General features: G+C 38.8%; 1 protein-coding gene across 1 annotated transcript in view; it reads right to left on the reverse strand.

The window, feature by feature from the left end:
- The window catches only part of CARD11 (caspase recruitment domain family member 11), a 47,286-nt gene extending 29,808 nt beyond the window's left edge, over window positions 1-17,478 (reverse strand). Inside the window, exon 1 of the mRNA XM_075165331.1 lies at window positions 17,330-17,478. Within this exon, the coding sequence (XP_075021432.1) occupies window positions 17,330-17,342 (13 nt within the window). The 5' untranslated portion in view covers window positions 17,343-17,478. The remainder of the gene's footprint in view (window positions 1-17,329) is intronic.
- Between the last annotated feature and the right edge of the window lie 8,451 nt (window positions 17,479-25,929).

Here is a 25,929-nt window from a genome sequence, read left to right on the forward strand (position 1 = left end):
AACTCCCTAACTGGTTCAAAGGGCTCTGGAGACATATTCATTTTGCTTCTACAAGCAGAAGAGGGAAAAAAAATTCCCCTCATTTTCATAACTATTAGCTCAACAACAACCAAGTGAGAGAAAAAGAAATGAAGAATTCTACCATGTTACTCTTATTCCATATCTCTGCTCTATGAGAAAAAAGAAAGCAATAGAATAAATCAGAGGTTTGTCTCTAATCACTATTCCTGTCCTAACAGAAGAGGACCAGAAGGATTAATACAGAGGAACTCTCTTTAATTATCTCTCCTTTACCTTTATTTACTCTCCTAAGAACAGATTCATCTAAAACTCCGTCTCAGAAAAAAAGAAAAGGTAATGCATACATAAAGCACAGATCAATTATTAGTATTGTTAGTCAGTTTACCCAATGGTTTGCTTAGTATCACCTAAACCAGAAAACACTGTATGCAACAAAGACACACAAGTTTTTCAATATTGCAGGATAATATTGCTTAACAGCTGAACAATCCTTGCATTGAATTCCACACTTATTATATTTGGCTTTTGTCTGGTTTTGAAATTGCATATGAAATTCTATAAAATACCTATCACTTTCTGGAGGAAAAAAACTATTTACACATGAAGAATGTTGTTTTGCCCAATGAAATGTTGTTGCAAAAGACCTTAATCAGTGCAGTAATACTTATTAGGATCCTGTAATGATCTCTGTTTCATAAAAGGCTGAGATCTATGCTTTCCCATTTTGCCCTCCATCTGGTGAGAATACCTAAAGTCTACATCTTCCTCAAGTCTGCCAGCTTTAGAACTTCAGCACTCTTAACATCTTATCACACAGGAAGGAAATGACTAATTTTGTCTCAATAGCAAACTGACAGCAGATTGTGCTACCTCGAACATGCAACATCCAATCAGATTTGGTTGTAGAACATATATTACCAATAATAAACAAAGAAAATGGAAAAATCCTCCTCTACAAATAGCTTAAATGATGTTTGGACGACTCTGTCATTTTTCTGTGTCACTATTTTCTACATACGGTGAAGATGCTTCTAGCTCCCTCAGTCACATACCATGTAAGCACTACTGATAGAGGAGCAAATTTAGAGGGTGGATTCATCTCACCAATTTGAATTAGGCATCTAGTTTAACTTAGAAACCTAGTTCCTCTCTAGCGAATGGAAAATGGTCTGTTCAAAACTTCATTCCACCATTTTATATTTCTACCTTAGAATGCCCTCTAAAGATTGGTTTCTAGTCGCCCCTAGTTGCTTAGGTTCCCTCTAGGGTCAATGGAGAGAAATTTGTCCCTTCAGATGGCAATGACTACACTGGCGATTAGATGGATATTATGCTGTTTTTCCATGTTGTTTAAGAATATGATACCCAGATTTCAGAAACTATTAGTACTACCATTATTAAATGATAATATATGTGAAAGTAAATGAGAAGTGAGAGAGGTGAGCAATGAGAGAGGGAGGAAAAAAACTGAAGAGGAGAGAGAAAGATGAGATTTGGGGGTGGAAAATGGTGAGGACAAGGGAAAAGGAAATATAAAAAGGGAACGGGAAAAGGAAATATAAAAAGGGAACAGGAAAAGAAAAAGAAAGTTAGAGAAAGGGGAACTCAACAGAATGAAAGTGAGGAACTGAAGTGAGGTAGAGATGATAACAGGAAAGGCCTTAGTAAAGGCAAAGGGAAGGAATATGGAGTGTAAAGCAAATGAAGGGATAAATAGGGAAGGCCCTGCCACAGATCCTGACACATTAGAAATTAGTGTTAGTTCTGAGCATGCAAATCAAGATAATGGCACAATAATTTAAATAAATAATTTACCACAGGAATCTAGTGCATCTATTTTAAAGGATTTGCAAAGTAGCAGTGGAGAGCTGAAAGCCTGACATTTAATAAATGCTTTAATCTACACATCCTCCATCCTGTTACGCATGATGATGAGGAGGACAACAGAAATCACTGTGCTAACGTAGTACAAATATGTTTATATATCTGGCCTTTTTTTCTTGAGTGCAGCATTAGCTGCTGACACGAGCATTTCCTTTCAACTAATGTGTGCTAAAAGCCAAGATCTAAAAAAGAAGCTGTCATCTTCAGGCTGCTGAGGGCTCATGAGAATGCTGGTCCAACAAATGCTTCAGAAGTCATTACTAGGTCCCAGGTTAATTTTTTCTTGAGAGTGACTCACTCTATTTTTACAGTTGATAATGAGATTCTCACTAGCTTAGGAGGAGGAGGAGGCACAACTGGAGGCAAGCGTATAGTACTGTGTGATTAGGAGGAGTCTTGAATTAAAAATTCAAGTTGCCCAAACATGAAAATGAATTTGATGTTCGTAGGTTAGGTCCCAGTAAATGTGCGCTCACATTACAAAAATCAGCACATTCTTTGGTACAGAGAGCCAGTGTTCATAAGGAATTTCCATAGACTGATCTACATAAGGACCCGGTAAGGACAAAGATTCATTAGCTGATACATACATATGAAACTCAGATAGCCTGATTATCATCGGTGTTAACACTTCACTTCTATTAATACGAGTCACATAAAACAGGAAAAGAGAAAGAAGTGTAGCTCTGCCATACAAAACCGCTACTTAGTCTGTTTATTTAAAAAATCAACACTTTCTACAAACTCTTATGTTACACGAGTTTAAAAAAATAACAAAAAACACTCAGAGAAGAACATCTTCCATGCAGTCAGATAATGAGTCCTTGTAGGTGATACTCTCATCCCCAAACAGTCAAAGGATAATGCGGAACACATTAGGTGGGAGGACTGCACTCTAGTTTCACAATCTCCAAATTCAGCAACAACTGACAGTAAATGGGTAGGCCATTCTTGTAACAGAAAAGGTTACACTCCAATCTTGAATACTGTCAGATAATCTCACTGTAATTCACCATGGCCCAAGAAAGTTTGAAAATAATATTTCATATAGCAGGCTTTATAACATGACAGGAAAATAAGACAGAACCCTATATTAAGAAACCTACAGTTAGTGAAAATACACAAAATACAAAGAATGAACAAATAAGAAGACAAGTCTCATAGCCCTTGTATAAAGATCAATCTTGACAAACAATACTACTCCAAACACATGAAAAATAACCCACGTGCAAACTGTTTACTGCATTGTAACAGCAGCATGCATTGATTGTGATGAGAATATGATTCAGTTAACTGTCTTAAATGCACTATGCAAAGGTATAATAGCTCCCCACCTAGCTCTGTGAAGTCTTATCCGTTCATGTTTAGCTCTTAATTGCTAACAGTATATTCTGTTGGATCAAACACTGTCCAGTTTCCTAAGGGTGATGACTGCTATGATTCACATATACATTTTGTTCATTTTATGTAAACGCACAACTTCACGTAGATAGAATAGACATGTATACCTTACTCCATTTGTGTCCTCTTTGTAACTATTACTTTAAAATAAACCCTAATTTTAAAGAACAGACTGCTGCCTTGCACATGCTAGTTTGACTGTGGCTTGAAGAAGACATACATGCCTTACAGAACAAATACCTGTAGACTTTCCACCTCAAAGTCACTGGAAGAAGTAAGCTTCACTCCTAGCTCACACACTGCCACAGTCATTTATGTTCTGCCTATTGACAAAATCCTCTATCCTTGTAAGCTTGCTTAAAGCTGCATGAACCTCTCAGCCAGCAGAGCACAAAACACAGAGAAGACAACTGGATGCCATCTGACAAGAAAACGTATATGATAGATCACAAGCAGCCTGGCCTAGGAAGGATAAAACCTCACCAGGAATCAGGAGCTTGCTATTTTACTGCTGGAAATTAGAATTCTCCTTTCAGATGGAAATAGTTGTCCTTGTTTTATGAATACATTGTTCCCACTTATGCTTTCTGGTCACCTGCTCTTCTTCTTGCTCTGCATCCTCTCTGCATCCTCTTCTTCTTGTACCAGTGTTGCGGGACTGTGTCACGTAGCTCCGGAAACATACACCCACCATCCTCTCTCTCAAACGTACTGTCTATATATAGTAGATAGAAAGGTGCTGGGGGCTGCCTTACTTCCTTTTTCTTCTGAACAGAGGTTGTGGGTAACTTTCAAATACGACACCATTGCAGAGGAAAGTCTTAGAGGAAGTGTTCTCATAGCCACAGAGAGCTGTGCGCTCTGGATGGAGCAGGAGAGACCTGAGGAGGTCTTCCTTTCCTGCAGATAATACAGCTGGGGTTCATTAACAATTCTATGTCACCAAAGAGGCCTCACTGTAAGGCTTGCAATTAAGAGCAGGAAAGCAACCTCTGGAAAACAGAGAGAGAATTCACTTTCCGTCCTGCAGTAGGGCTCCTTTAAGTCACTTCTGTAGCAACTTAAAGCAAAAATTGTCTGATTCTTTACTTAATGGGACTGTACTTTATTTCTGTAAGTGGTAACCTCTCTATGACCTTGTCTTTCTGTCTTGGGGAAGAGATAATACCAAATACTTGGCAATTCTATATTTCTTACCTTCAAAGCATTGCAAGGAGGAATTAAGTATCTTCTGTTGCTTTCTCCATAACTAAGTCCATTGCTCTGATGATATAGAATAAAATGCTGTAAAGCATCCATGTGGAAAACTTATCCCAGAAGAATTAACTAACCATTAGAAGAGACTAAAAAGTTGTTCTCATCAGGAAACTCTGGCCAGTTCAGATCATGGTTAACATATATTTTTTGAAAAGACCAAAGAAGCAAAGTGCTAAAATAGCAAGAAATCTGACCATCCATCTTCACCTGAGTGTGGTTCCCGGGAATGAGTGAACATAAGGAGAAATATGAGAACTTTACTGAAGTCTCTGCTGACTGTGGAAATAAATATTTGTGCAAATAGCAACTGTAAAGTGATGCCAGAATTACACTCCATCTGTGAGCATCCCAGTCTTTAAGCACAGGCAGCTGCTGCTAAAACAGCATCTACAAACAATATTACAAAAGCAAGATTTGCAGGATTATATGCACTCAAATTCTGATCTTTAGGAGAAGATGTATAATAGTACAAAGGGTGGTAAGGGATCACAACCAACTAAAAGTCAGTGGAAGTTTTATTCTCCTAACTTATGCCCTGAAGCATAACAATTCCTTATGTGCTATCTGCATTAACTGTACCTCATAGCATCAAGTGTCACAAGCTAACAACAAAAGCATTTGCAGAATGTGCAGAAAAGCATTTGTTCTAAATGCAGTGTTGTATTTGTGTATGAAGTAAGGTTACATGCAATGTGAGCACTAGTAAATGGCTCCCACACATGAGGATTGATTTCCCCTATTTCTCATTCCTACTCAAGGGCACAACTCGTAATTAGGGTCAGATTTTCAAAGAGTGTAGGTGGCATTTAGGCATCAAAATAAATGGCCAGATTTTTGCAAAACTTGCCTCAGAGTGTGGGATAAGATAGCGTTATGAATCACAGAGCTGTTGAGTGTTAAGCACTTTTAAAAATCAGGTCTTTCTTACATGCTTAAATTGAAGCTAAGCTCTTTCAAAAATCTTTTCTCAGCTGGAGCATTCTTCAAATGCTAAGTATTTGAAAGATGGGCCTTTAAAGATTTGTGAGGTGCTAATTTTTACATGAATAGGAAACTGCTCTATAGAGCACCTATAAATCTGTCTGGCAGCAGTATTTAAGTAGTTTTGATTCTCCAGTATTGTATAAACTCTCCAGTAGTACACATTCCACGGGGAAGAGGGCAGACGCTGTGCATCAGTCCATACCTGTGTTAATTTTAACCCTTCTGAATCCATGAAATAAATATTTTGCTAGCTAACAGGTGATGGTAAACACTGCTGATACATCAATCTCTTTTCAGCATATTGTCTCCAACTACAATTGAGATTTTAAGAATTAGATGAAATTTTAAGCTTTGAACCCTCTGAGACATAATAAAAGAAGGGTTCTTTCTACATGACTAACAATATGAGGAACAAAAACAAAATTATTTTTCTCATGCTCTTATGCTCAAAAATTAATACAGTGTAGAAACTACATGAGGTGTAAGATTAGACTCTCCTTCCATCATTATTTGCTCTATTTATCTTTTTTCTCAAAGCTGGTAAATTCAGCCTTGCAGAATCTATACCGCTGAGTCAGCTAACTGAGCCAAAACTCATAAAAATCTATTTTAAAAAGGTCCAATGATTTTATTTTCTAATTGTAAATATGAAATTTAATTAGCATCTCATTGCTAACGAAGTCACCACGGAAGATGAGACTGAGGAATTAGGCACAGGGATGGAACGTCAAGCGTAAACCAAAACAACTGTTATGCAGGAGCCAGTTTAACTCCTGCTTTCCTCCACTCAGATTTCAGATCTTTTAAGAATTATGTGCTGTGTTCACACGTTTCCTTCGTTGACGGCAAAGCCCTTCTATCTTCTATGGCATTAATTACTCTAGCATGATATAGCATCATGCAAAATACAAAATAACAACAGATAAGGTTCACTCTGGATTAGAAACAGAAGGTACAGCAAGTTGGAACTGAATTCAAAATCCTATTTTGTCATAAGCTACCCAGGTCAGTAAGTGTTTCAAATCCTATAGAAGCAATACACTCATCACCTGAGAAAAGAACTCATATTATTCTTCAGGGTACTGCGAACATCAGAAAGATTAAAGGAATTTTTTTAAAGAAAGCATATGGAGAATTTAAAAAGCCTCTTTAAAATAGGAAATGTGTCCAGCCTTTTCATTATTAGCATTCCTAGAATGTGTGTCCTAGGCTGACATCAACACCGACGTTGGCATTACTGGGTGAAATTCTGTCTACTGTGAGCTGCCTCTACCATCTTCTCTCCAGAGTTCTTGAGAGGACAGGAGCTCTTGATCTGTCTTTTGCCCACCCATGCCTGTATGACAGGGTTACATGAGTACACGTCCCTGCACAGCAACACAGATGGTTACCTGAGGCGAAGGCAGGGACAGGCATTCTTCTACTCTTGCTCCGTGAGGTGCCTCGTTGAGGGAGCACAAACTACAGAACATCACAGGAGAGAGGACTCAATGAGAAGTGGGCAAGCACCGTGGGAAAGCTCTGAAAGGGCTGATGAACTACAGTAACCACAAAACTGTACTTTCTCCTCATACTCACACTGAAATTGTTCATAGCAAGTTAGTGTGGGAGGAAGTGTTTACAGGACCTGTCCTGAGAGCGAGTAATTATTAATAATTCCTGGATTGCTAGAAAAGCTTTTGGAGTAACTCTGTTTGTGGGCATGCCCCTTGGTTGCTCTCAATGACAACATTCTCTAGGGTAAAAAGGGCTTTATTAGTGCTGGTCCTGGTTACTTATGGGTGGGCAACCTTTTAATTCTTGTACACTCCCTGATGTGACTTGAAAGCTGGAAACATCCAAGAATGTGGTCGCAGCGTTGTAAAAGCTTACTGCTTTGCAACGTGACAAAACCAGCTATTCTTCATTATCAGTAATGGAAAGCAGAAGTTGTACATTAAGCAATGTTCTATGTAGTAAGGCAGGAGGAATTCGGCGGCAGTGAAGCTTTGTTGGATGCTGTCAGACTAATTTTCTCTTGACAATCTCATAATGCTTTAAAAGTACTGTTTGGTTTTCAGGGCAGCCACCAATGAGTACTGCAGTATTTTCATACCAGTTGTAAGGATCAGCAGAGAGTGGGTAAATGATACTCCTGTATCCACATTGCCAAAACCAAGGGCACAGTCTACAGGTTCAGATGATCAGCTGTCCTGCTATACTTAGAGCATCTCCCTCCATCTCTCATCTGAAAGCCTCCTAGCAGAAGCAACAGTCTATATTCTGATGAAAAGCAGCAAGAAACCTCTTTAGGAACAGTTCATTTTTTAGATCCTGTCTTCACTTTCCTCCTTGCATACAGCAGGAAAAATGTTGGCTCTGAGAAAGTAAAAATATGGAAGGAGAACCATATACCTTATTTTGACATCCTGACCATTTCTCTCCCCTAGAATTAGTCCTTTCTGTCCTAGTATCCCTGCCTGCCTGGAAGCAAGGAAGCTGTGAGAAGGAAGACAAGTATTTCACCTTTCTAGTATTCATGTTCTTTGTCTTTTAAAATACATTTAATATATAAAAAATAATGGTAAAAATTGCAAAAAGAGCCCAATTTACCTATGTCCTGTTTTCAAAAGTGATAAAAATACACAGGAGCCTACGTTCTCAGTAACAGATATGAGATTAAGTATTCAATCCTGACAACTTTTGGAGCTTAACAACTTTTAGAAATTGTAAGAAGAGTCCTTAGCCTAATCCTGCCTGCTCATTCCTGCTTCTCAATGCGGAGAGGTGGTCCAGCGGAAAAAAAATAATTTTTTGCATGGTTAAGTTTCAGCTGGATCAGTTTCTTCATCCAGCTCACCACAAGACCCTGCAAATGCTTGTGTCACTACTACAAAAGGTAGTGCAAAAGCAGCAACAAGTGGCCAAAGCCACTTCAGCAGGGTTGCTGCTAGATGCATAACCCCAGTCTCAGAGGCTGAAGCTGTTCAGGCATTTTTGGAATGCTGCCTCACATAACTCAATGAGTCAGCAGTTGCAATGAATCTGAATGAAGAGCAGAGGTACTGCCACATTCAGCCAATACTTCCTAGTACCGTTCCACAAATTCAACAATTTTTTAATCACTAGGAAATAGAAGTCTTATCAGAAAAATAAAATTCAGAAAAGTTTTTAAACAAAATTTGGCAAAGTCTTAATTGTAGTGAGTTGAAAACTGACCTCAAAAAAGTAAAAAGAAACAATGTCTGTTAAAAACAGAATTCTGCCTCTTGCTCTCCTTGATAATGTTTACTCAAAATGCAAGGCCAAAAATATCAAAAGTTGCTACTAATTTTTATTTTGCCCAACTTCTTATACATCAGGACAATTTTACATTGCTGTTACGCTATCATTCACTTGGAATAGCAAAGAGGCACAACCCAGAGATGTTATCATCAAGATTGACTTGGGAAACACTGCACATTTTATTACAGTTGTGGTGATGAGGTGAATGGTAGAGTTGAGGTGAGCTGAGTGAGGACTACCAACTTTCTTCAAACAACGGATAAGCACAGTCCCTGGTATCTCCAGTGGAGTTGTGATGTCAGTCTCTGTAAATCAGACTTATCCTAGTTCAAATTTCTGGAATAACTCTTTATGTTTCTTTCTAATATTTATGATGTCACTCACCCTTGCAAGGAAAAAAAAGAATTAAACTTTCTCACTCCACAGTTTGAGGATCTGAAATGGATAATTCTGGTAAAGCATATTTTAAAGGATAAAGCAAGTTTAAAGCAATAACCATATTCTCCTTTTGGATTGTTATATGCAAACTTTTAGCACTTAGCCAAAAATGGTGCCATCCCTTTTCAGGACAGAATGGTCCAGCTGGTGGCTCATAACCCACATCTAACCATCAGAAGGCGTTTACTGAATTCACTATGCTTTTCTCTGGAGGAAATAAGGATTGCTGGTTTGAGCAGCAGGCAGCTGCAGGTCTCCTCTCAGGCTCGTGTAGGGCCAAATTCATGGAAGAAAGTATTTCTGGTCCAAGACAACAGAGTTCACTGCCTCCACGTCAGGGGCGGAGGAAGGTGGGAAATAACCCACTTCTAGACATGTAGAGCATAATACAGAATGCCAGGATGTGGCATTGCACAGCCCACAGAGTCTGATGCTCTGATCTGACTCTTTACAGTGGCTTTACAAGCAGGACCAGAGGATCAGTTTTGGACCACGTTGCCTGAAACACAGCACAACCACCTGAACAACCTGTACTACTGCAGCCAGCTGTATGTGTTAAGCATTCTCCACAAGGGAAAAGAAGTGAAAGAATCTCCCAGATGACAATATGACTGTCAGTGAAGTCTAGAAACCTTGCTAAAGCAAAATGGCCTATCTCTGCCTGCCCTCTGATTTTTTATTTTTTTCATTTGCTGTGCTTGATGCATTGCTTCATTTCCCTTAGGATACCTTCAGTTCTAAAGTATGCTGTATAGAGAGAAGTTTGTTAGTTATCTTCACTCACCTGATGTAACTACCGTATATGGGATGGTAATCAGAATCAGAGAGGAAGAGGAAAGGAGATATTAAACAAGACCAGTGAGGCAAGTCAGACAAATGGGTCAGACTAAAGGTAGAGAGGACTTAGGATGTCCTGTGAGGACCAAAATACCAGTAACAAACCACCCTCTGCCTTTTCTCATGTTCTTTCCTCATGGTAGTTGAATGTTCAAATTATCTTTACTGTTCCCGTCCCTTTGTGCAGAGACTAAACTTAGATCTGTGCTGATGGCGTTAGCTATTTAATAGGTTTGCATCCAATATTTCTAATACTATCCTGCTCAAATAGCTTTGGATTTATGCACTATTATCATGTTATAATGATGCAATTGCAATGAGTTTGCATTTTTCTGCATTGCAGAAAGTCCTACAATGTATCAGGAGCTTGTCATTAAATTCACAGCCTTCAAGGTGGCATTCAAATTCTGACCATTTCTGTCTTAGACCTAGCACGTTCCAATTGTTCTTTGCAGGTGAAAAAGCTCAGTCCTTCCTGATACCGTATTCTCACATGACTTTTGAAGTAAAACACTCTCTCAGGTGTGCAACCCTCTTTGTTCAGTGATTCAGTGAAAGTGTTGCTGTCAATAGCATTTAATCCAGCAAAACTGCCTGGATACTGCTCTCACTATGGATATGGGCAAGTCACAAAAACACCATTCTGTATTGTAAAACTCCATATGAAAATGCCCAAGATTCATTTTTCCTTCAGACCACAGACTTGCAGATTAAAAAAAACTGATTCAGTGTTTCCAGCTTTACAGGAAATGTAATACTCCTTCACTTTTTTCTAACAACTAAAGTGGAAGAAAAACACACTCTTTTCTGTCCTAACACAAAAGTTTAAATATTTTTTTGTTTCATACTGCATTGATATCTTTCATGGCATAAATGCAAAAATGAGAGAATAAAAGACATAAGGAAATTAAACCTTCTACAATAAAACATGTTAGTCTTCCTGAAAAATATGTAACTGGAAATACAGGAATATGTTACTGGCAAGATGAAACACACTCAAAATGTTCTTAAACAATTAAATATTGAGACTTATTCTGACTTGTTTTGGCAGGAACTGTGAAGGAAGACTAGCAGTGTAGTAGCAGAGAAGAGTCTTATCTTAAGCTTGATTTTTTACCGGGAGAAAATCAGCTCAGCAATAGTAAAGAAGGTGGAAAAAGTTTATGGAATTTTATATTTTCAGTCAGCGCAAGACATTACTGAAATGAATTTGATGATGTTGCTAACTACATCATTATAAACTATGAAAAGCATATGGAATGGCAACTACCTTGACATGGCGCTCTGGGACATGGTTTAGTGGTGGACTTGATAGTGTTTGGTTAATGGTTGGACTTGATGATCTTAAGGGTCTTTTCCAACCTAAATGGTTCTATGATTCAGAAAAACCCAAGAAATAGACACTGTGACTTGTTCTTGTAAAAGACTGGGATGCACCAGTAGACTTTGGAGAGGATCCATGCAAAATTGAACCAGGGAGGAAACATTCTTTTAAACACAGACTTCATGCAACAGACCAGTTTGGTCAGTGAATTGTAGATGTCACCAATATTTTAACTGAGATGTTAAAAGCCAAAAAGCTTATAAATGTGATAATCTTTCAGTTGATGATCAAGGAGAAAAGATTCAATCACCAGTTGCACTGTAGTTTGGAAATGAAGTGTATTTGGTGTAATCTTTAGAAAAAGGGTTGAAGCAACCTTCGGGTGTTTTCCCAGTTTGCTCAGGATTCAGAATTCACAGAGGGAAACATTCGAAAGGTTTCTTTATTGGTATTTCAAACCCTGGAGGAACTTACTTTTGTGCTCAAATATATTAAACGCGTGTAACAACCTATTAAGCATACTCATACTGATCTCAAGTATGGGCACAGCTAGATTAGAAATGTTTATACACATATAGAGCCGTAAAAAATGAAGTGGGAGCAATCCATTAACTGCTAATGATAACCAGATATGTACTGCCAGCATACAGCTTTTTCTGCGTTCAAATGGAAAAAAAATCCTTATCCTATTTTAAACAGAAACCTTATGTTAAATTTACTCTTTAGTGTCTCAATTACAACCTGAGGAAAATTTTCCAGCAACCAACCAGCGGTCAGGAGGCCAGTGGGAATCCTTTCATTGGTTACAACGAAACTGTATTCCTCCCCTGAACTACAAAATACAGGGCAGACTATCAGACTTGGGCAAGTAACAAGTATCTTCGTAAGGCCAAACGGGCCTCAGGGATCAGAACAAACATATCTGTTAATACTACACAATGTTACTTTACACAGACAAATTCACTGAGGCAACAATTACTACAAATAATATCATATACACAGCTGTATATACATTTACCCTTTTGACAAAACCAGAATGTTATAGCATTTCATTTGACATTTCTGAGAGAATTCCAGTGAGATTTGACAAATTTATCTTTCCTCTTGAGTTGCTAACAGATTCACCAAAGTAGACAGCATTAGAAAGTAATGCCCCATTCAGCACTGAAGATAAAATACGTTTTGCAGGACTAACGTAACAAGAATATTCTCTTCACTACATGTTCAGCAGTGATAGCAGACAATGCACAACACGTTGCTAACTTTTTGTGCTATTAGTAATGTACTTTTATGAGCTGTGAAAAAACCCCCGTGTGTTTGCCTTTTGTATAAAAAAGTACAAAGGCCTTACCCACTGGTAAAATGTTAAATGCGGTAGATCATTAAGCATGTGAATTGATGGTACTTACAAACTATCACCATTCCTAGAGCCCAAATATTTGGCAGAAGATTATGAAGGAAGAGAGGTGTTCAAAATCAAAGTTCAGAAAAAACCTTTATGTTAACTGTGCTGGTTTTGGCTAGGATAGAGTTAATTTTCTTCACAGTAGCTATGATGAGGCTATGTTTTGGATTTGTGCTGAAAACAGCGTTGATAACCCAGGGATGTTTCGTTCCTGCTGAGCAGGGCTTACACACAGTCAAGGCCTTTTCTGCTCCTCACCCCACCCCACCAGCGAGCAGGCTGGGGGTGCACAAGGAGCTGGGAGGGGACACGGCTGGGACAGCTGACCCCAGCTGACCAAAGGGATATTCCATACCATATGACGTCATGCTCAGCATGTAAAGCTGGGGGAAGAAGAAGGAAGGGGGGACATTCGGAGTGATGGTGTTTGTCTTCCCAAGTAACGGTTACGTGTGATGGAGCCCTGCTTTCCTGGGGATGGCTGAACACCTGCCTGCTGGTGGGAAGGAGTGAATTAATTCCTTGGTTTGCTTTGCTTGCGTACACATCTTTTGCTTTACCTATTAAACTGTCTTATCTCAACCCACGAGTTTTCTCACTTTTACCCTTCCGATTCTCTCCCCCATCCCACTGGGGTGGAGTGAGCGAGCGGCTGTGTGGGGCTTAATTGCTGGCTGGGGTTAAACCATGACATTAACTAAAGTCAGTGTGAAAACATCCAACAAGGAGTAATCCACTGCCCACAGCTGGGACACACCATGACGGGGTATATGGCAGATCTGCTGTTTTGTCAAATTGCACTTTAAACAGACTGGCACTGTATTCTCCTTTTGCCTGAGAGGAGCAAAAGTGAGAGGGTAATCTAGGGAGAGAATACTGACTAAAGAAGTAGAGAGAAAGAAGCTTTTATCACTCATTGGATGTGTGCCACAGAGACCAATTATATACATTTGACAGCAACCATTATAATTCCAGAGTCCTTGAACAAATCACAAGCAGAAAGGTTACCTTCCTGAAAATGTTCATTGCCATTAAATAACTGACCCAGACTAGAGGGTGAAGGCAGCACTCAAGAGAGAGTCTGGGGGAAGGGAGGAGATGGAGAATCTTATTACACATACACCTGAGAAAACCCCATTATTTGTTCTGAAAAAGGAATTGCAGATTCATTGCAGATACTGTATTCTCAGCAAAGCGGACAGTGTTCTGAGAATACAAATCCTACAGACAGCAGTGACAAAACAGCCAAGACAAAAATAATTTCTCACTCATATCAGTGGCAAAACTCGACTAAACTTGGTGAGGTTTATGGTTTTACCCTCCAGTTTGAAAGTCACAAGACCTAGTTCCATATTCCTTGTTCTTTTAAGTTTAGATCGCTATGGAGGCTACTTACAAAGAAAGCTGCCATAAGTCAAATTCCACCATCAGTTACCCAACCTTAATGACCACATCTAAGTGAAACATTCATATTTCATGAAACATGCATTTCAATATCAAAGAGAGAGTTGAGACATCTGCTAAAAAGTGGGTAGCTTGTTCTCTCTCAAAAATACACGCATAATACTGGGAGAAGTGAGGATCTCTCTAAATTTCATCCTCTGTGAGCAATCATTCCATATATCTGATTAAAAATTTCACCAAACAACAGTATATAAACCAAGGTCATTTGGTATATCGCATTCAGATTTCTTCAGCTTATCCCAGTTATTTGGAATGCATCTTTCTAGAGAAGGTTCAAATTGCCTTTAATTTTAACAGATACATGCAGTCAGATGGTTCTCTTTTCACCCATGTTAAAAGCTTATTTTTCTCTTAATTCGGAGTTAAATCTAATTGGAAGTAACTATTCGCATAAGAACAAGGAGTCAAACCTGTGATTCTGAATTTCTGTTCTGGGGTTGGCCCTCTCGATATAGCAATTTGCTGGGTAGGATGGAAAGTTTCGAGGCTCTTTCCAGCCGAAATTTCTCTTCTGCCAGACACATGGCTCGAGAAACTAAACACACACACATACACAAAAATTTCTGGCTCCAGGTCCCCTTGCAACTGTCACAACCCAACTTTGACAATGCCCATTTTTAACTCAACATACAGCAAACTATCATGATGAAAAAGAAAAAGGAGAGAGGGAGAGAAAGAAGAGATGATGTCTCAGCCAATTTATTTCTGGGAGATATCAAGGCCTTACAAAAAAAAACAGTAACGGGGGCACAGAATACCGAAAAAACAAAGCAAAAAAACATTATACAATCATTTTGCAGAATGACTAAAAGGAACACAAGTACTTTTCACATCACAAGATGAGTTGTAATAGAGTAAGAAAGAGTCATATTAGACCTGTATGTATAAAATGAACATCTCTTATTTTATTGTTCTAGGCTTGTGGACTTTTCGAAGATCTAAAAGACAAAGAGATTTTAATGTACCTACTTCTGTATTCAGAAGAGAATGCTCACAGCTCAAAGGCCACAGTTTGCTAGCTCTGAATCAGAAAGGATATATTACAATTGCAAACACAAAATTTAAGCTCCTTTCACTTATAAGGAGATGGACAATTTGAGAGAGCAGGATAGATCATGAAGAGAGTTCTCCCACATAATAATTCTCTTATTAATTCAGCTGAGTTTAATAAGTGATACTTATTCAGTCCCCAAAAGCCCACATCAGAAGATCCCTAGAAATAAATCTTCAGTCTCAATAGTCCTGCTTAAGAAGGTGAGGCTAAAAGGCTTCATCGAAGAAATGTACTTATTTGTCATATCTGGTTCAAAGCTTACAAACTTAAACAAGGAATAATACCAGATATTGTCCTTGGATGCAGTTTTTAGCCATGCCTGATCTTGATGACTCACCAATATATCTGGTATAAAAGAAACGAGCTGTTTCCAGATCCTAGGAGCAAAGTTACTCGCACTACAGCATTAGAGTTGAGAACCTCTACCTCTGAGATGTGAAATCCCATAGGAATCAACAGGACAAAAACTACACCAGTGTCAGAGAAGAAGTTCTGCTGGGGGGCAGGAAGTTTAAAACTTGATTAAGTTTAGTAAAAAGGCTTATGATCAACTAGAACTATTTTTACAGTTTCCCAAAGACATTTTGGATTGTGCTCTCCCATTTTTTCATCTACCTTCAGTCCCGTCACTAAGCTCTTACTCTGCTGCAGCCTGCATATTCTGCAAAGGAAAGCAGAGCTGAGAGACTGCAATACTTCCTCCAGTTTCCGTACAGGTACTCAGCGGGGATGCTAAGACAGCACAGAGTAAGACCATCTGCATCAGTAGTTCCTCCCAATATGAATGCAACATCAAGATAAAAACAGATAGAGAAACCTGGTGGAGAGTTGTGGTAAGGACTTAGGAAGGAGTGGGATGATAGAAAGAGAAGGGATAGAATACACAAAGTCAGGGCAGGCTGTATTTGTGAGTGGAGAGGAAGCTATGGTGTGTTATAGGTGTTAGAAAATTCTGTTTGTGAGACAGAAAGAAACAGAGAGACAGGATGACAGCGGTTATTTGTTGTGAATGACTAAATATGAGTCTGAGAATTGGAAGGAAGCTGTGCAAGTGTAAGTGTCTTGTATTTGGGGATGCATCCCCAAACCTGTAAATATGCAAATCCTGCATATGTACATGAAAGGGGCAGGCAGGAAAGCAGCATGTGTGTGCAAGGACAATCCAGTGAAGAGGCAACACCACTGTGTGTGCAAAATTAACTTTGCAGGGCAGCAATGTATGCTGCGTACATGAGAAAGCAGATGGAGCAGGAAGTAGGAGTGCATGTGAGAAGCTAGAGGAGCAATGGGAAAGGGGAACACAAGACAGAGAAGGAACTGACAGAGGGGAAGGAGAGAAAGATTAAGAACATGGGGGAGGATGTACAGTCTACTGCACAGGCAAGAAAGAGAAGGCGGAGGGAAAGGAAAGGAACGAACACGGGGAACATTTGTCACAAAGAAAATATGCTTGATGAAAAACAGGCATAAAATGATGAAAAAGATAGTAAGAGATACATTAGGGATGAGAAAAGAATAAAGGAAGTGAGAAGAACAAATTAAAAGATAAAAGAACAAAGAAGAAAGACTGTTAGTTAACAGAAAGCATAACTCCCCAGTGAAGAGATTTAAAGAAAAGGCTAGGGCACAACACACTATGGGTAGAACCAGAAATTCCCTGGAGACCAGTACTGATGATCAGTCCTTTCATCTCTCCTCTCTAGACCTCCATTTCAACTCTCCTTCCCAGTGCATGCTTTCTTTAAGAACAAGTTTGCACCTCCAGCTACAGCCTGTTTACCTCACTGAACCCCGAGCTCCAAGTATCGGTGCATGCAAAGTACAACGAGACCTGTAGAGGGCAAGGAAGGCGCGAACGCAATCATTTTCAAAGAAACATACGCTTGAAAATGAACACAAAAAAGGTGAAAGGTGAAAGTGGAACTTGTAGTGATTAGAGTCAATGCTGTCCTAGCCAGCAGCGAGGTGGAGCTGATCTCACAGCTGCTTTCCTTACCTTGGGTGCTCATGAGTGACCGGGCTGTCTTGCTGCAGCTGCTGCAGGCTGAAACTCTCTATGTCGCTTCCATGCAAGAGTTAGTGTCTCTCCAGGAGTCTTGGAGAGGTTATTTGTGCTCTGCAGCTGTTGAAAAGTAAAGGAAACACAAGGAGCAAAACACCCCCTGGCCCCTAAAGTGCCAAAAGTTTAGGGAGAATCAGGAATGAAGGAAGCAAGTGCACTGGTGTCAGAATGAGCAAAGAGTGACACAGAAAGTAAGAAAAAGTGTGTCAGAGGCTGGGAGGGGCGGAGAAGGAAAATGCAAAGATCTGACAGGAAACCAGACTATAAATCTGCTTAGGGTTTAAAAAAAACACATTTCTGCTCCCCAGCGATACAGCCTGTTTGCAAATGACTCTGCATGCAGGTGACAGCAGAGCTGTGAAGTACCACTGTAAGCAAATAAAGAGGCACTTTTGCCCCTTCCCCAGGCAGAACAGTGGGCAGAGTTGGCAGCAGCACAAACGACTAGACAGAAAAAGTAGGCTGTCTCCACTGCCTCACTTCTAGTTCTCCAGACTTTTAGTGCATGTTTCCCTCAGGCAAAAGGGGACATGCTGAATGCCAGCCTTACTGGTGCTGTGCCTCTCCGACCACAAAGCAGCAGCTTTTGTTTCTCAGTGCACATGCTGGCTAGAAAGCAAGCAGGAAAGAAAAAAGAAAGAAAGGACGGAACAAAACAGAGTTTCAAGAACAACAGTTCCAGGCAGAAGGAGTTCTGGGTTTTCCCAAGGTTTCAAAGTCTTTTCAAGAAAGGATCTATTTTATTAATAGCTGCTTTTGCTAAAAAGGTAGTCAACAAGGTTTACTTTATGCAAGCATTAGATTATTTTACAGTTGAATGATACTTTAAACAACATGTTTTCCAAAGGGAGTCTTTGCTGACATAAAGAAGCTGCAGCATCTTGTATTGCTGTAATGCTGGACCCCAGGCTTAAGGCCACACGTACAAATCCAACCACTGGTGAGTCTCACTGAGGACAGTTACCTGCTGGGCTGCAACTAAAAGCTTCCCTCTACGGGCAAGGCAACGAGAGTAAAGTCACTCAGTTCTTTTCCTTACTTTTCTCCCAGTCCTGCAGGACCAGGAGTCACCACCACTGCTAGAAATGTCCTTCAGTGCTGCTGCCATCTTGCTCAGGGTTCCTTAGCCCGAATCACTTCCATGATGTGCTGGTTCTTATTCTGCTATTGCCTATTCAACCTTCAGGGGGGAAACAAGGCACAGATATTGCTCTACTCCCAGTCGCTCCCTAGGCTTTACCCTTCGCACTGGGTAGACGCACATAAATGAAGCCTTGCTAGAGTCAGCAATAGGTCCTGAATATGTGAGAATCAGAGGAAAGACCCCTTGAAGGAATAATCACATGTGGGTAATAGGGATGCATGTATGCGAGGGTGACTGTGGCTAGAAGAAAGCAACTATGTATATATGTGCATGGGTATGTTTTTATCTCATGAGAGAAACGAACAGAAAGAAAAGCAGAAACGCTAGGAATAATAAGCGTAAGTGACTGATGATAGATAATTTAGGAATGTGGGAAGGGGAAAGCATGATGATAGTAACAGAGTGAGAGAATGAGAAAGGAAAAAATAGTTGTCAGAGAATAAAGGAAAACACAACGAATGGAAAGGAAGTATAAAAGTACAGTGGAAAAACTATCAAAGGATACAGCAGTGTCAAAGGATACAGCAGCATCAAAGACAACAGAATGGAAGAAGTGAGATGATAAAGTGAAAAGAAGAAATGTAAGGGAGAAAATATATGGTTTAAAGTGTCACTACAGTAACACTCAAAAGTATTCTTACCAAACTGAAAACCTGAACCCCATGAAGATCATGAAGGAGCAGAATATATTCCAGGCAGCAAAATGTGTGGGGCAGCTATGCTCTAATTCTCCCTTATCATTCCTGTAATTTCACGTTTGCATCTGTACCTGGACTGGTGAGGGCCCAAATTTAGCCATAAGGACGATATTGGAAGGGATTCCAGTTCTCTAAATTAAGAGCTGAAAGACTAAGGAAGGCAGGAAATTCTCTCTCCCACTGAGCAACAGCAGAACATGCTACACCCCTACCGATTTTTTTCTGAGGACTATACTGTTATGTGCTACTTATATTCTTGTGCAACTTTACCAAAATTCGCTTTTGAACAAACTTGCAAGCTGCATGTGACAAGGTACAGGAAAGCTTCTTGCTTTGAGTAGCCAAAAATCTATTCATGTGACAACTGCATGGGTGAGGTTCTGCAGTTTCTGACCGGGGGAAAGCCAGGGATACCTTGGAGAAAAACTGTGAAATATAACTAGAAGAATCATGGCCTACAATTGTTCCATCAAAACCAATATAAGTTATTTCTGAGCTAGGCTTTCTACTGCTTTCACAGAGGAAGCTGATTTGTGCATGCAACTGAGGAACCATTTTAAGCACAACCAGAGGAATTAACTCTCCTGGCAAGAGGCTTTGTGGCTTCACTTCAATTTAAAAACCACAGACCTTCCACACATGGTTCCTAACCTGAAAGGAAAAACATGTTAGAAATTCAAGTCAAAACTCACCAAGTCTCGTTATAGCTTTCTCCTCCTTTCCTTGATTTCTTCAGCAAATAGGATATCAGACAGTAGACTATAAAACTGCCCTGCAGAGTCAAGCAAGGCGTTAGATATCATTTGTTCCTGTTTCTACTTTTGTTTTGCTTAATGTTGTAGATAAAAAAAGCTTTCAAAAAGTACAGTAACTGTTTTAAAGAAGATCCCACATTTCCCTAGGCCTAAAGTGACGCCCTAGAGATGAAGCAATTATCCAGTGGAGCCTGAGCATCTTTAAGGAATCTACCACTGAAACTCAAAGGACCGAAAATTCTCGTAATCATAGAGAGTTTACTGGCAAACAGAGATTAGCTGAGTGGGATCCAGCCATCAATCACAAAGCCATATGTAACTGAGTATCAACTTTCTTTTATAAGAATTTACAATCTTAATCCCAGTTTTCAGTTTTTAAAAATCCTCTCAAGCTATAAAAATGTTATGGTTGAGGTTACAGTTCCTTGAGTCTGGCAGACTGAAGTGATGTGTTTCACACAACGTAAGTGTAGAAAATAATTATGTTCTAGTTAGGCAACTAGAAAACTTGAGAAAATCCAGATGTTCCACCTAAAATACAGGTATATGGCAAAAAGCTGCAGAATTTGAATCAGGAGGGTTTCCTGATCCAAATGCAGGGTCTAGGACCTTGACTGGTAGAGTTACATATCTATTAGAGAGCAGCAGCAAAGGAGACATATATACAATGTTGAAAACTGGAAAGACATCTAAAATAAGCACTGGAAAAATGGTATTGAGAAGAAGTCCAAAAAGAGCTTTCCTAAGCAGTCTGGCTGAAAAAAGAACACTTGGAAGTTTGATTAAACTGTCTTTTGTTACTTTTGACCCATTCCACTCAGGGAAGCAGGAAAATTTCCTCCTTTTTTTTTGTAAGAAAACCGAATTGCCTCAAAGAGATACCCGACTCTGTCATCTATTTCTTTTTGTGTAACCAAAAAAATCCGCTGGAACTTTTAGTTTAGCTAGCTGCCCAGCTAAGGGGTAACAATATTTTTTTTTAATTTTTTTTTTTCATTATGGCTTCTTGGTCTTCTTTCACTAAACCTGATACAGGAAACAATAAATTGCACCTCTGCCTGCAAAGACACTGCCCTCACATGAAACTCACCTGGCAGGACTCACCTGGTATGTTTGCTGTCTCCGTCTTTCAAAGAGACTTCAGAAAAGAAGAGCATATTTAGTTCCTTCCAGTTGCTCTAATTCTGCATGATCTGAGCCCTGATGGTAAAACCTGAATAGCAAGTGCATCTTAAGCCCTTTGATGGTGCTGCACCTTCCCTTCCTCCAGGCTTTTACATTGGGATCATGCCTAAAAAGCCAGCAAAATTTCAAGGTTATTCTATTATTCTATTAGGGTGATCAAACAGTGGAGAAGACTTGGCATCTTAGAAATTCCTCCACATTGTTGCTGGCCTCCTAAGTATTTTGCTCATAGTGACTTTCATACCATAACATTGTTATTGGGGTCTATAGGGAAAGCTTCTCTTTCTGTCTGTCCCACAGGGATTATGTAAAATTTGTTTATCCAGTGGAAGGTTCTCCTTGTACACCATGAATTCCTATAGAATGCCTTTTTACAGAGTTGATTCATCACCGCTCGGGAAGGCAGGCCATAACTCAGAAATGAAGCTGCTAGATAGCTTTAAATAGTTGCAGACTGAAGAGCTGGAAAAAACATCAGCATTTGGAAGCAGAGAAACACTAACCTGTCCAGCTTTTAATCTGCTGTTCCTTTTCTTCTATCCCCTTCTTCCCCCAAGAGAGCCATCTCAGCCCATGAGGAGGCTGCCCTTGACTCTTTACCGGTGTAACAGTCCTGAAACTCCCTGGATATCAGAAAGGCATTTCACAAACTAGTGATTTGAGAATATATTGCATTTCTCCTGCATGCCTGAGCACAGTAGCATCGTATATATTGTTAACAGAACCCCTCCAACTCTTGAGCGAAAGAAACAGAAGTATTAAATATTTTCCACGTTTTACATATTTTATACTATCAGCCTTGCTCAACTATCCTTAGAGACTATCATTCTTACTTATAGATGCTCACAATTTATCATTTCTCTCTGGAGATCTGACTTCCAGAACAGAAGTATTTCCCTATTCAATTCACCAGCTTGTGGATAAGCAGCTGTTAGTGTTCATCTGCCTTTTCTAGGCATTAACATCAAAAATGCCCCTTGATCTTAAAAAGCGACACACAGCAGGGTTTCTTTAACACCTTTGGGGGTAATGGTTTAAATCCAGTAGGGAAATGTTTTCATCTATAGGTTTATGATACACATTTAAACAGTGTTTCAATTGCCTGAACTAGGAAATAAGATGACAGCCAAACATATATCAGTGGGGAACAGATAGTATAAAATTCTCTCTTTCATTTGACAGTGTTGGGGCTTACGTACTTTTGCACAAAATGTACAGTCTCTGTCGAGTTTGACAATATTATGAGATTTATCTCTCTGTGTCAGCTGCTAGCATATTCACCCTCCTTTTTATGAAAAAGTTAGGTTCAAATCCATTCCAGGAGCTGGGTTCACAACCCACAGCACAGTGGATAGCGCCTTGCCAAAAGACCTGCCCTCCACTGAAGCAAAGAACCCAGATCTATTCTGCCTCTTCTTGGGGCCAAAGGGAAGGAAGCTCCAGACTCTGTGATGCTCTTTCCAGAAAAGTCAGAGTTAATTTAGTGATTACTCTAACCATTCTCTCTTCATTACACATACATTATTCATCAAAACTGGGTATGAGCCATAGCTCAGGTCCTTATGCTATTCCTTATGCTCTTAATTATATGTCCATAGGGCTTAAAATCCAAGGATCTTTAAACTTCCCAGACAGATAATTTAGTTTCAGAGCAACCAGTGAGTTAGATATTCATATCGATATTCAACAGATGATGAGACGAAGTATTGGGGACATAAGAAAGGAATATTTATTCCCCCTTAAAAAGATAAAAATACATTTTTTTCACATAGTTTAATTTTTAAAAAATTCTTAAGAACTATTTAAAAAAACCCTGGAAAATCTTAAAAAACCAAGGCAAATACTTACAAAATAACATTTTTTGTCAAAATAAAGGGGGACAGGAGGGAATCTAATCACTATTATTGCAAAAAACTTCAGCAGAGTTCAGATCATTGTAACTGGAAAATATACTGAAAAAAATAATTTTAGTTCAACAACTTTTTTTAAAAATGTCTAAATAAATTAATCAGTCCCATATCTCATCTTTTGCTTAAAACACAAGGTCATCTTTCCCCACTTACGCAATAGTAGCATTGTCAATATGTATTCTGATTATTAGACTGTAAAGGATTTAACATATCTGGAATCTGAAGGATAATCTATCAAATCTGAAATTTAGTAGATGCAAGGAGAGGCGAGTTACTTATTCTTGCTTGTTTGTTTTAAATTGGAAGGTTTCTTGTCTTCTTTATAGGTCAACATTTATTCTAATTAAAAATGTATGCATATTTTTAATAGAGACAAATTGAAAACAACTGCAGAGTTTTAATGGCTTGCATTCTTCAACATTTTCTCCCTTTTTATTCTGTACAGTTTCTTTATAAGGTCAGAAGGAGGAAAATTTGTGCTAAGTGCTGTGCTCAAAGAGACAATACACCTCACAGAAAAAATCATATTAGTGTTAATTAATAATATAAATGATACAATATCTAAAACAAGAGTTATATATTAATCCACATAGTTTGAATGGTAAGGGGACATTTTCCATAGCTTAAATATCCAGTGAACGCAGCACAGACCTGGAAGTTAAGGACTTTTAAACTTTCATTATAGGTCTTATACAGACATCCTCTGTGATTCACATAATCTAAGAGTGCTTCGCTCTCCTCATCTGTAAAGAGAACCACGACATCTTTGAACTTGAAACTGTTATATAAATGAGATGTGTCAAAACCAGAACATGAAACCCCCCATGTGAACATATCATAAGTAAATGTTATAAAAACAAGAATTACTATATTGAGTCAAACCAAAGATCCATCTCTGCCAGATAACAAAAACCGTATCTTTCCAAAGTTGGAAGCTGAACCCATCCTTAAGGAAACACACCTCTCCTGCAAAGAAACCACTGCAGTAACATGAGTTGGTTCATTACAGAGGAGACATAAATAAGGTTATCAAACAGGAATTTGCCAAAAGCAACTTGGGCTAAGTCAGCAATTTGATGGAAAAGTTAACAGAGACCAGAGGTCAGACTGAGATATTACCATGTTGTTATGCCTTATTTCTCCTTATTGTTTCTTTTAAATAGAACAACATTTAGCCAATATCATATTCATGGGTATTCTGCCAAAACAGCAATGATCGTTTTTGAAAGCAGAGGTTTCAGAGGCAGGTTATGAACATATAATGTGTTCCAAGCAAGAGATAGGAGTGCCTACTGAAGCAGCAGCAGTGTAGCGCTGGAAAAGAGGGCAGAAGCAGCAGGTAGTGGAGAATTCTTGAGTGGTTTTTAACAGCCTATTAGACTGAACTGGCCTGCATGGCTTACAGCACAGCCCTGAGCTTATGAAAATCTTGATGTTATACTTGATCAGTATGTATGATTTCTCTATGACTTGTTACTTATAAATTATTTTTTCATCTTTGGATGTGTTTGTTCTTCCAGGCTCTCATGTTCATTTCCCTTTTAACTGTGTAGCTCCCAAGGGAAGGACGCTAAGCATTCTTGTAGAAGAGCTCTTAAAATGCATATAAATAGTGGTCATATATCCCTGGAGATTTTACATATGTGAGATTAAACATACCCATAAAACTATATGACTGCTATTTATTGCTCCATAAATGAATACCTGGTTTTGAATTTTTAATACTTCTCTTTGAAACAATGGTATAGATCTCTGAAAGCTATGCTTTCTTCCTGCATGACAACTCTGTGTTAGAATCTTAAATACTTTTACATCTATATATAGGACTTCCATTTCACTTCATTCCAATACTTATATACTGAGACACATTACAGGCCATAAACTTTGTAATAAACAGTAATTCACTTGTCATTCATAGAGTTACTTCTGATTCACCTGATGTAATAGAATGCAGATACCACATATCAAAATAAGTAATGGAAATGAAATTAATTTAACCATACATAGGCCGAGTCTAGGGTTTTGTCTGTAGATCCAAATTGCTACAATTGTAATAATTTCTTAAATTTATTACATTAATAGCTAATGATCTCTAATAAAACTGAAGTCTGATTTTACATGACATTGCACTAATTACCTGGTTCAATGTGTAAATTACCTGATTCTTGTGTAAAACACAGAAGATCACTGCTGAGCTTACTGACCCCCATTCATTCACAGAAGTATGCCTATGTTATATTTTGTATGTAGGAGGGAAAGAACATAGAGATGGACACAGTCCCTTCATATAAGAGTTTAATCTGAAAAAAAAATATTTGTCTAAAATTTACAGCACTGCACAGTGTCCTTTAAGAGTCTAAAAAGTTTTGGATAAAACAAAGAAGCAATATTGTCTATTTCTGAAAAGACATCAAATTATGCATTTATCCTATTTTAGCTCACCAAAGTATGAAAAACTGCTTAGAAACTTTTAGGCTTAAACTTCCAATGAGTAAAAACCGTAAGTTTTAAGAAAGCCCAGTGACTCCTAAATTGGACTTTCAAGTGAGACAAAAAAGCAATAATCTTAAGAGTATTGACAGAAAGAGGGAACTACCATTTTATGTTAGGATTTAGGGAATTATATAGTCCCCTTGCAACTGCATCAAATTCTTATCTTTACGTGATGAAACAAACTATATTCTATATTCTGTCATGGATCTGTTGAGCTCTTTCTCTACTCCAATATAATTGAGGAATTTAACTGTTACTCACACTAATCCTGAAGAATTATCCACAATGAAATAGTTCTTTCTCAAAATATACCACCATACAGTCTTTTACTAATTACATACCTGTTGTT

This window comes from Calonectris borealis, chromosome 16, assembly GCF_964195595.1.
Source record: "Calonectris borealis chromosome 16, bCalBor7.hap1.2, whole genome shotgun sequence".
In the NCBI taxonomy this organism is placed as follows: Eukaryota; Metazoa; Chordata; class Aves; order Procellariiformes; family Procellariidae; genus Calonectris; species Calonectris borealis.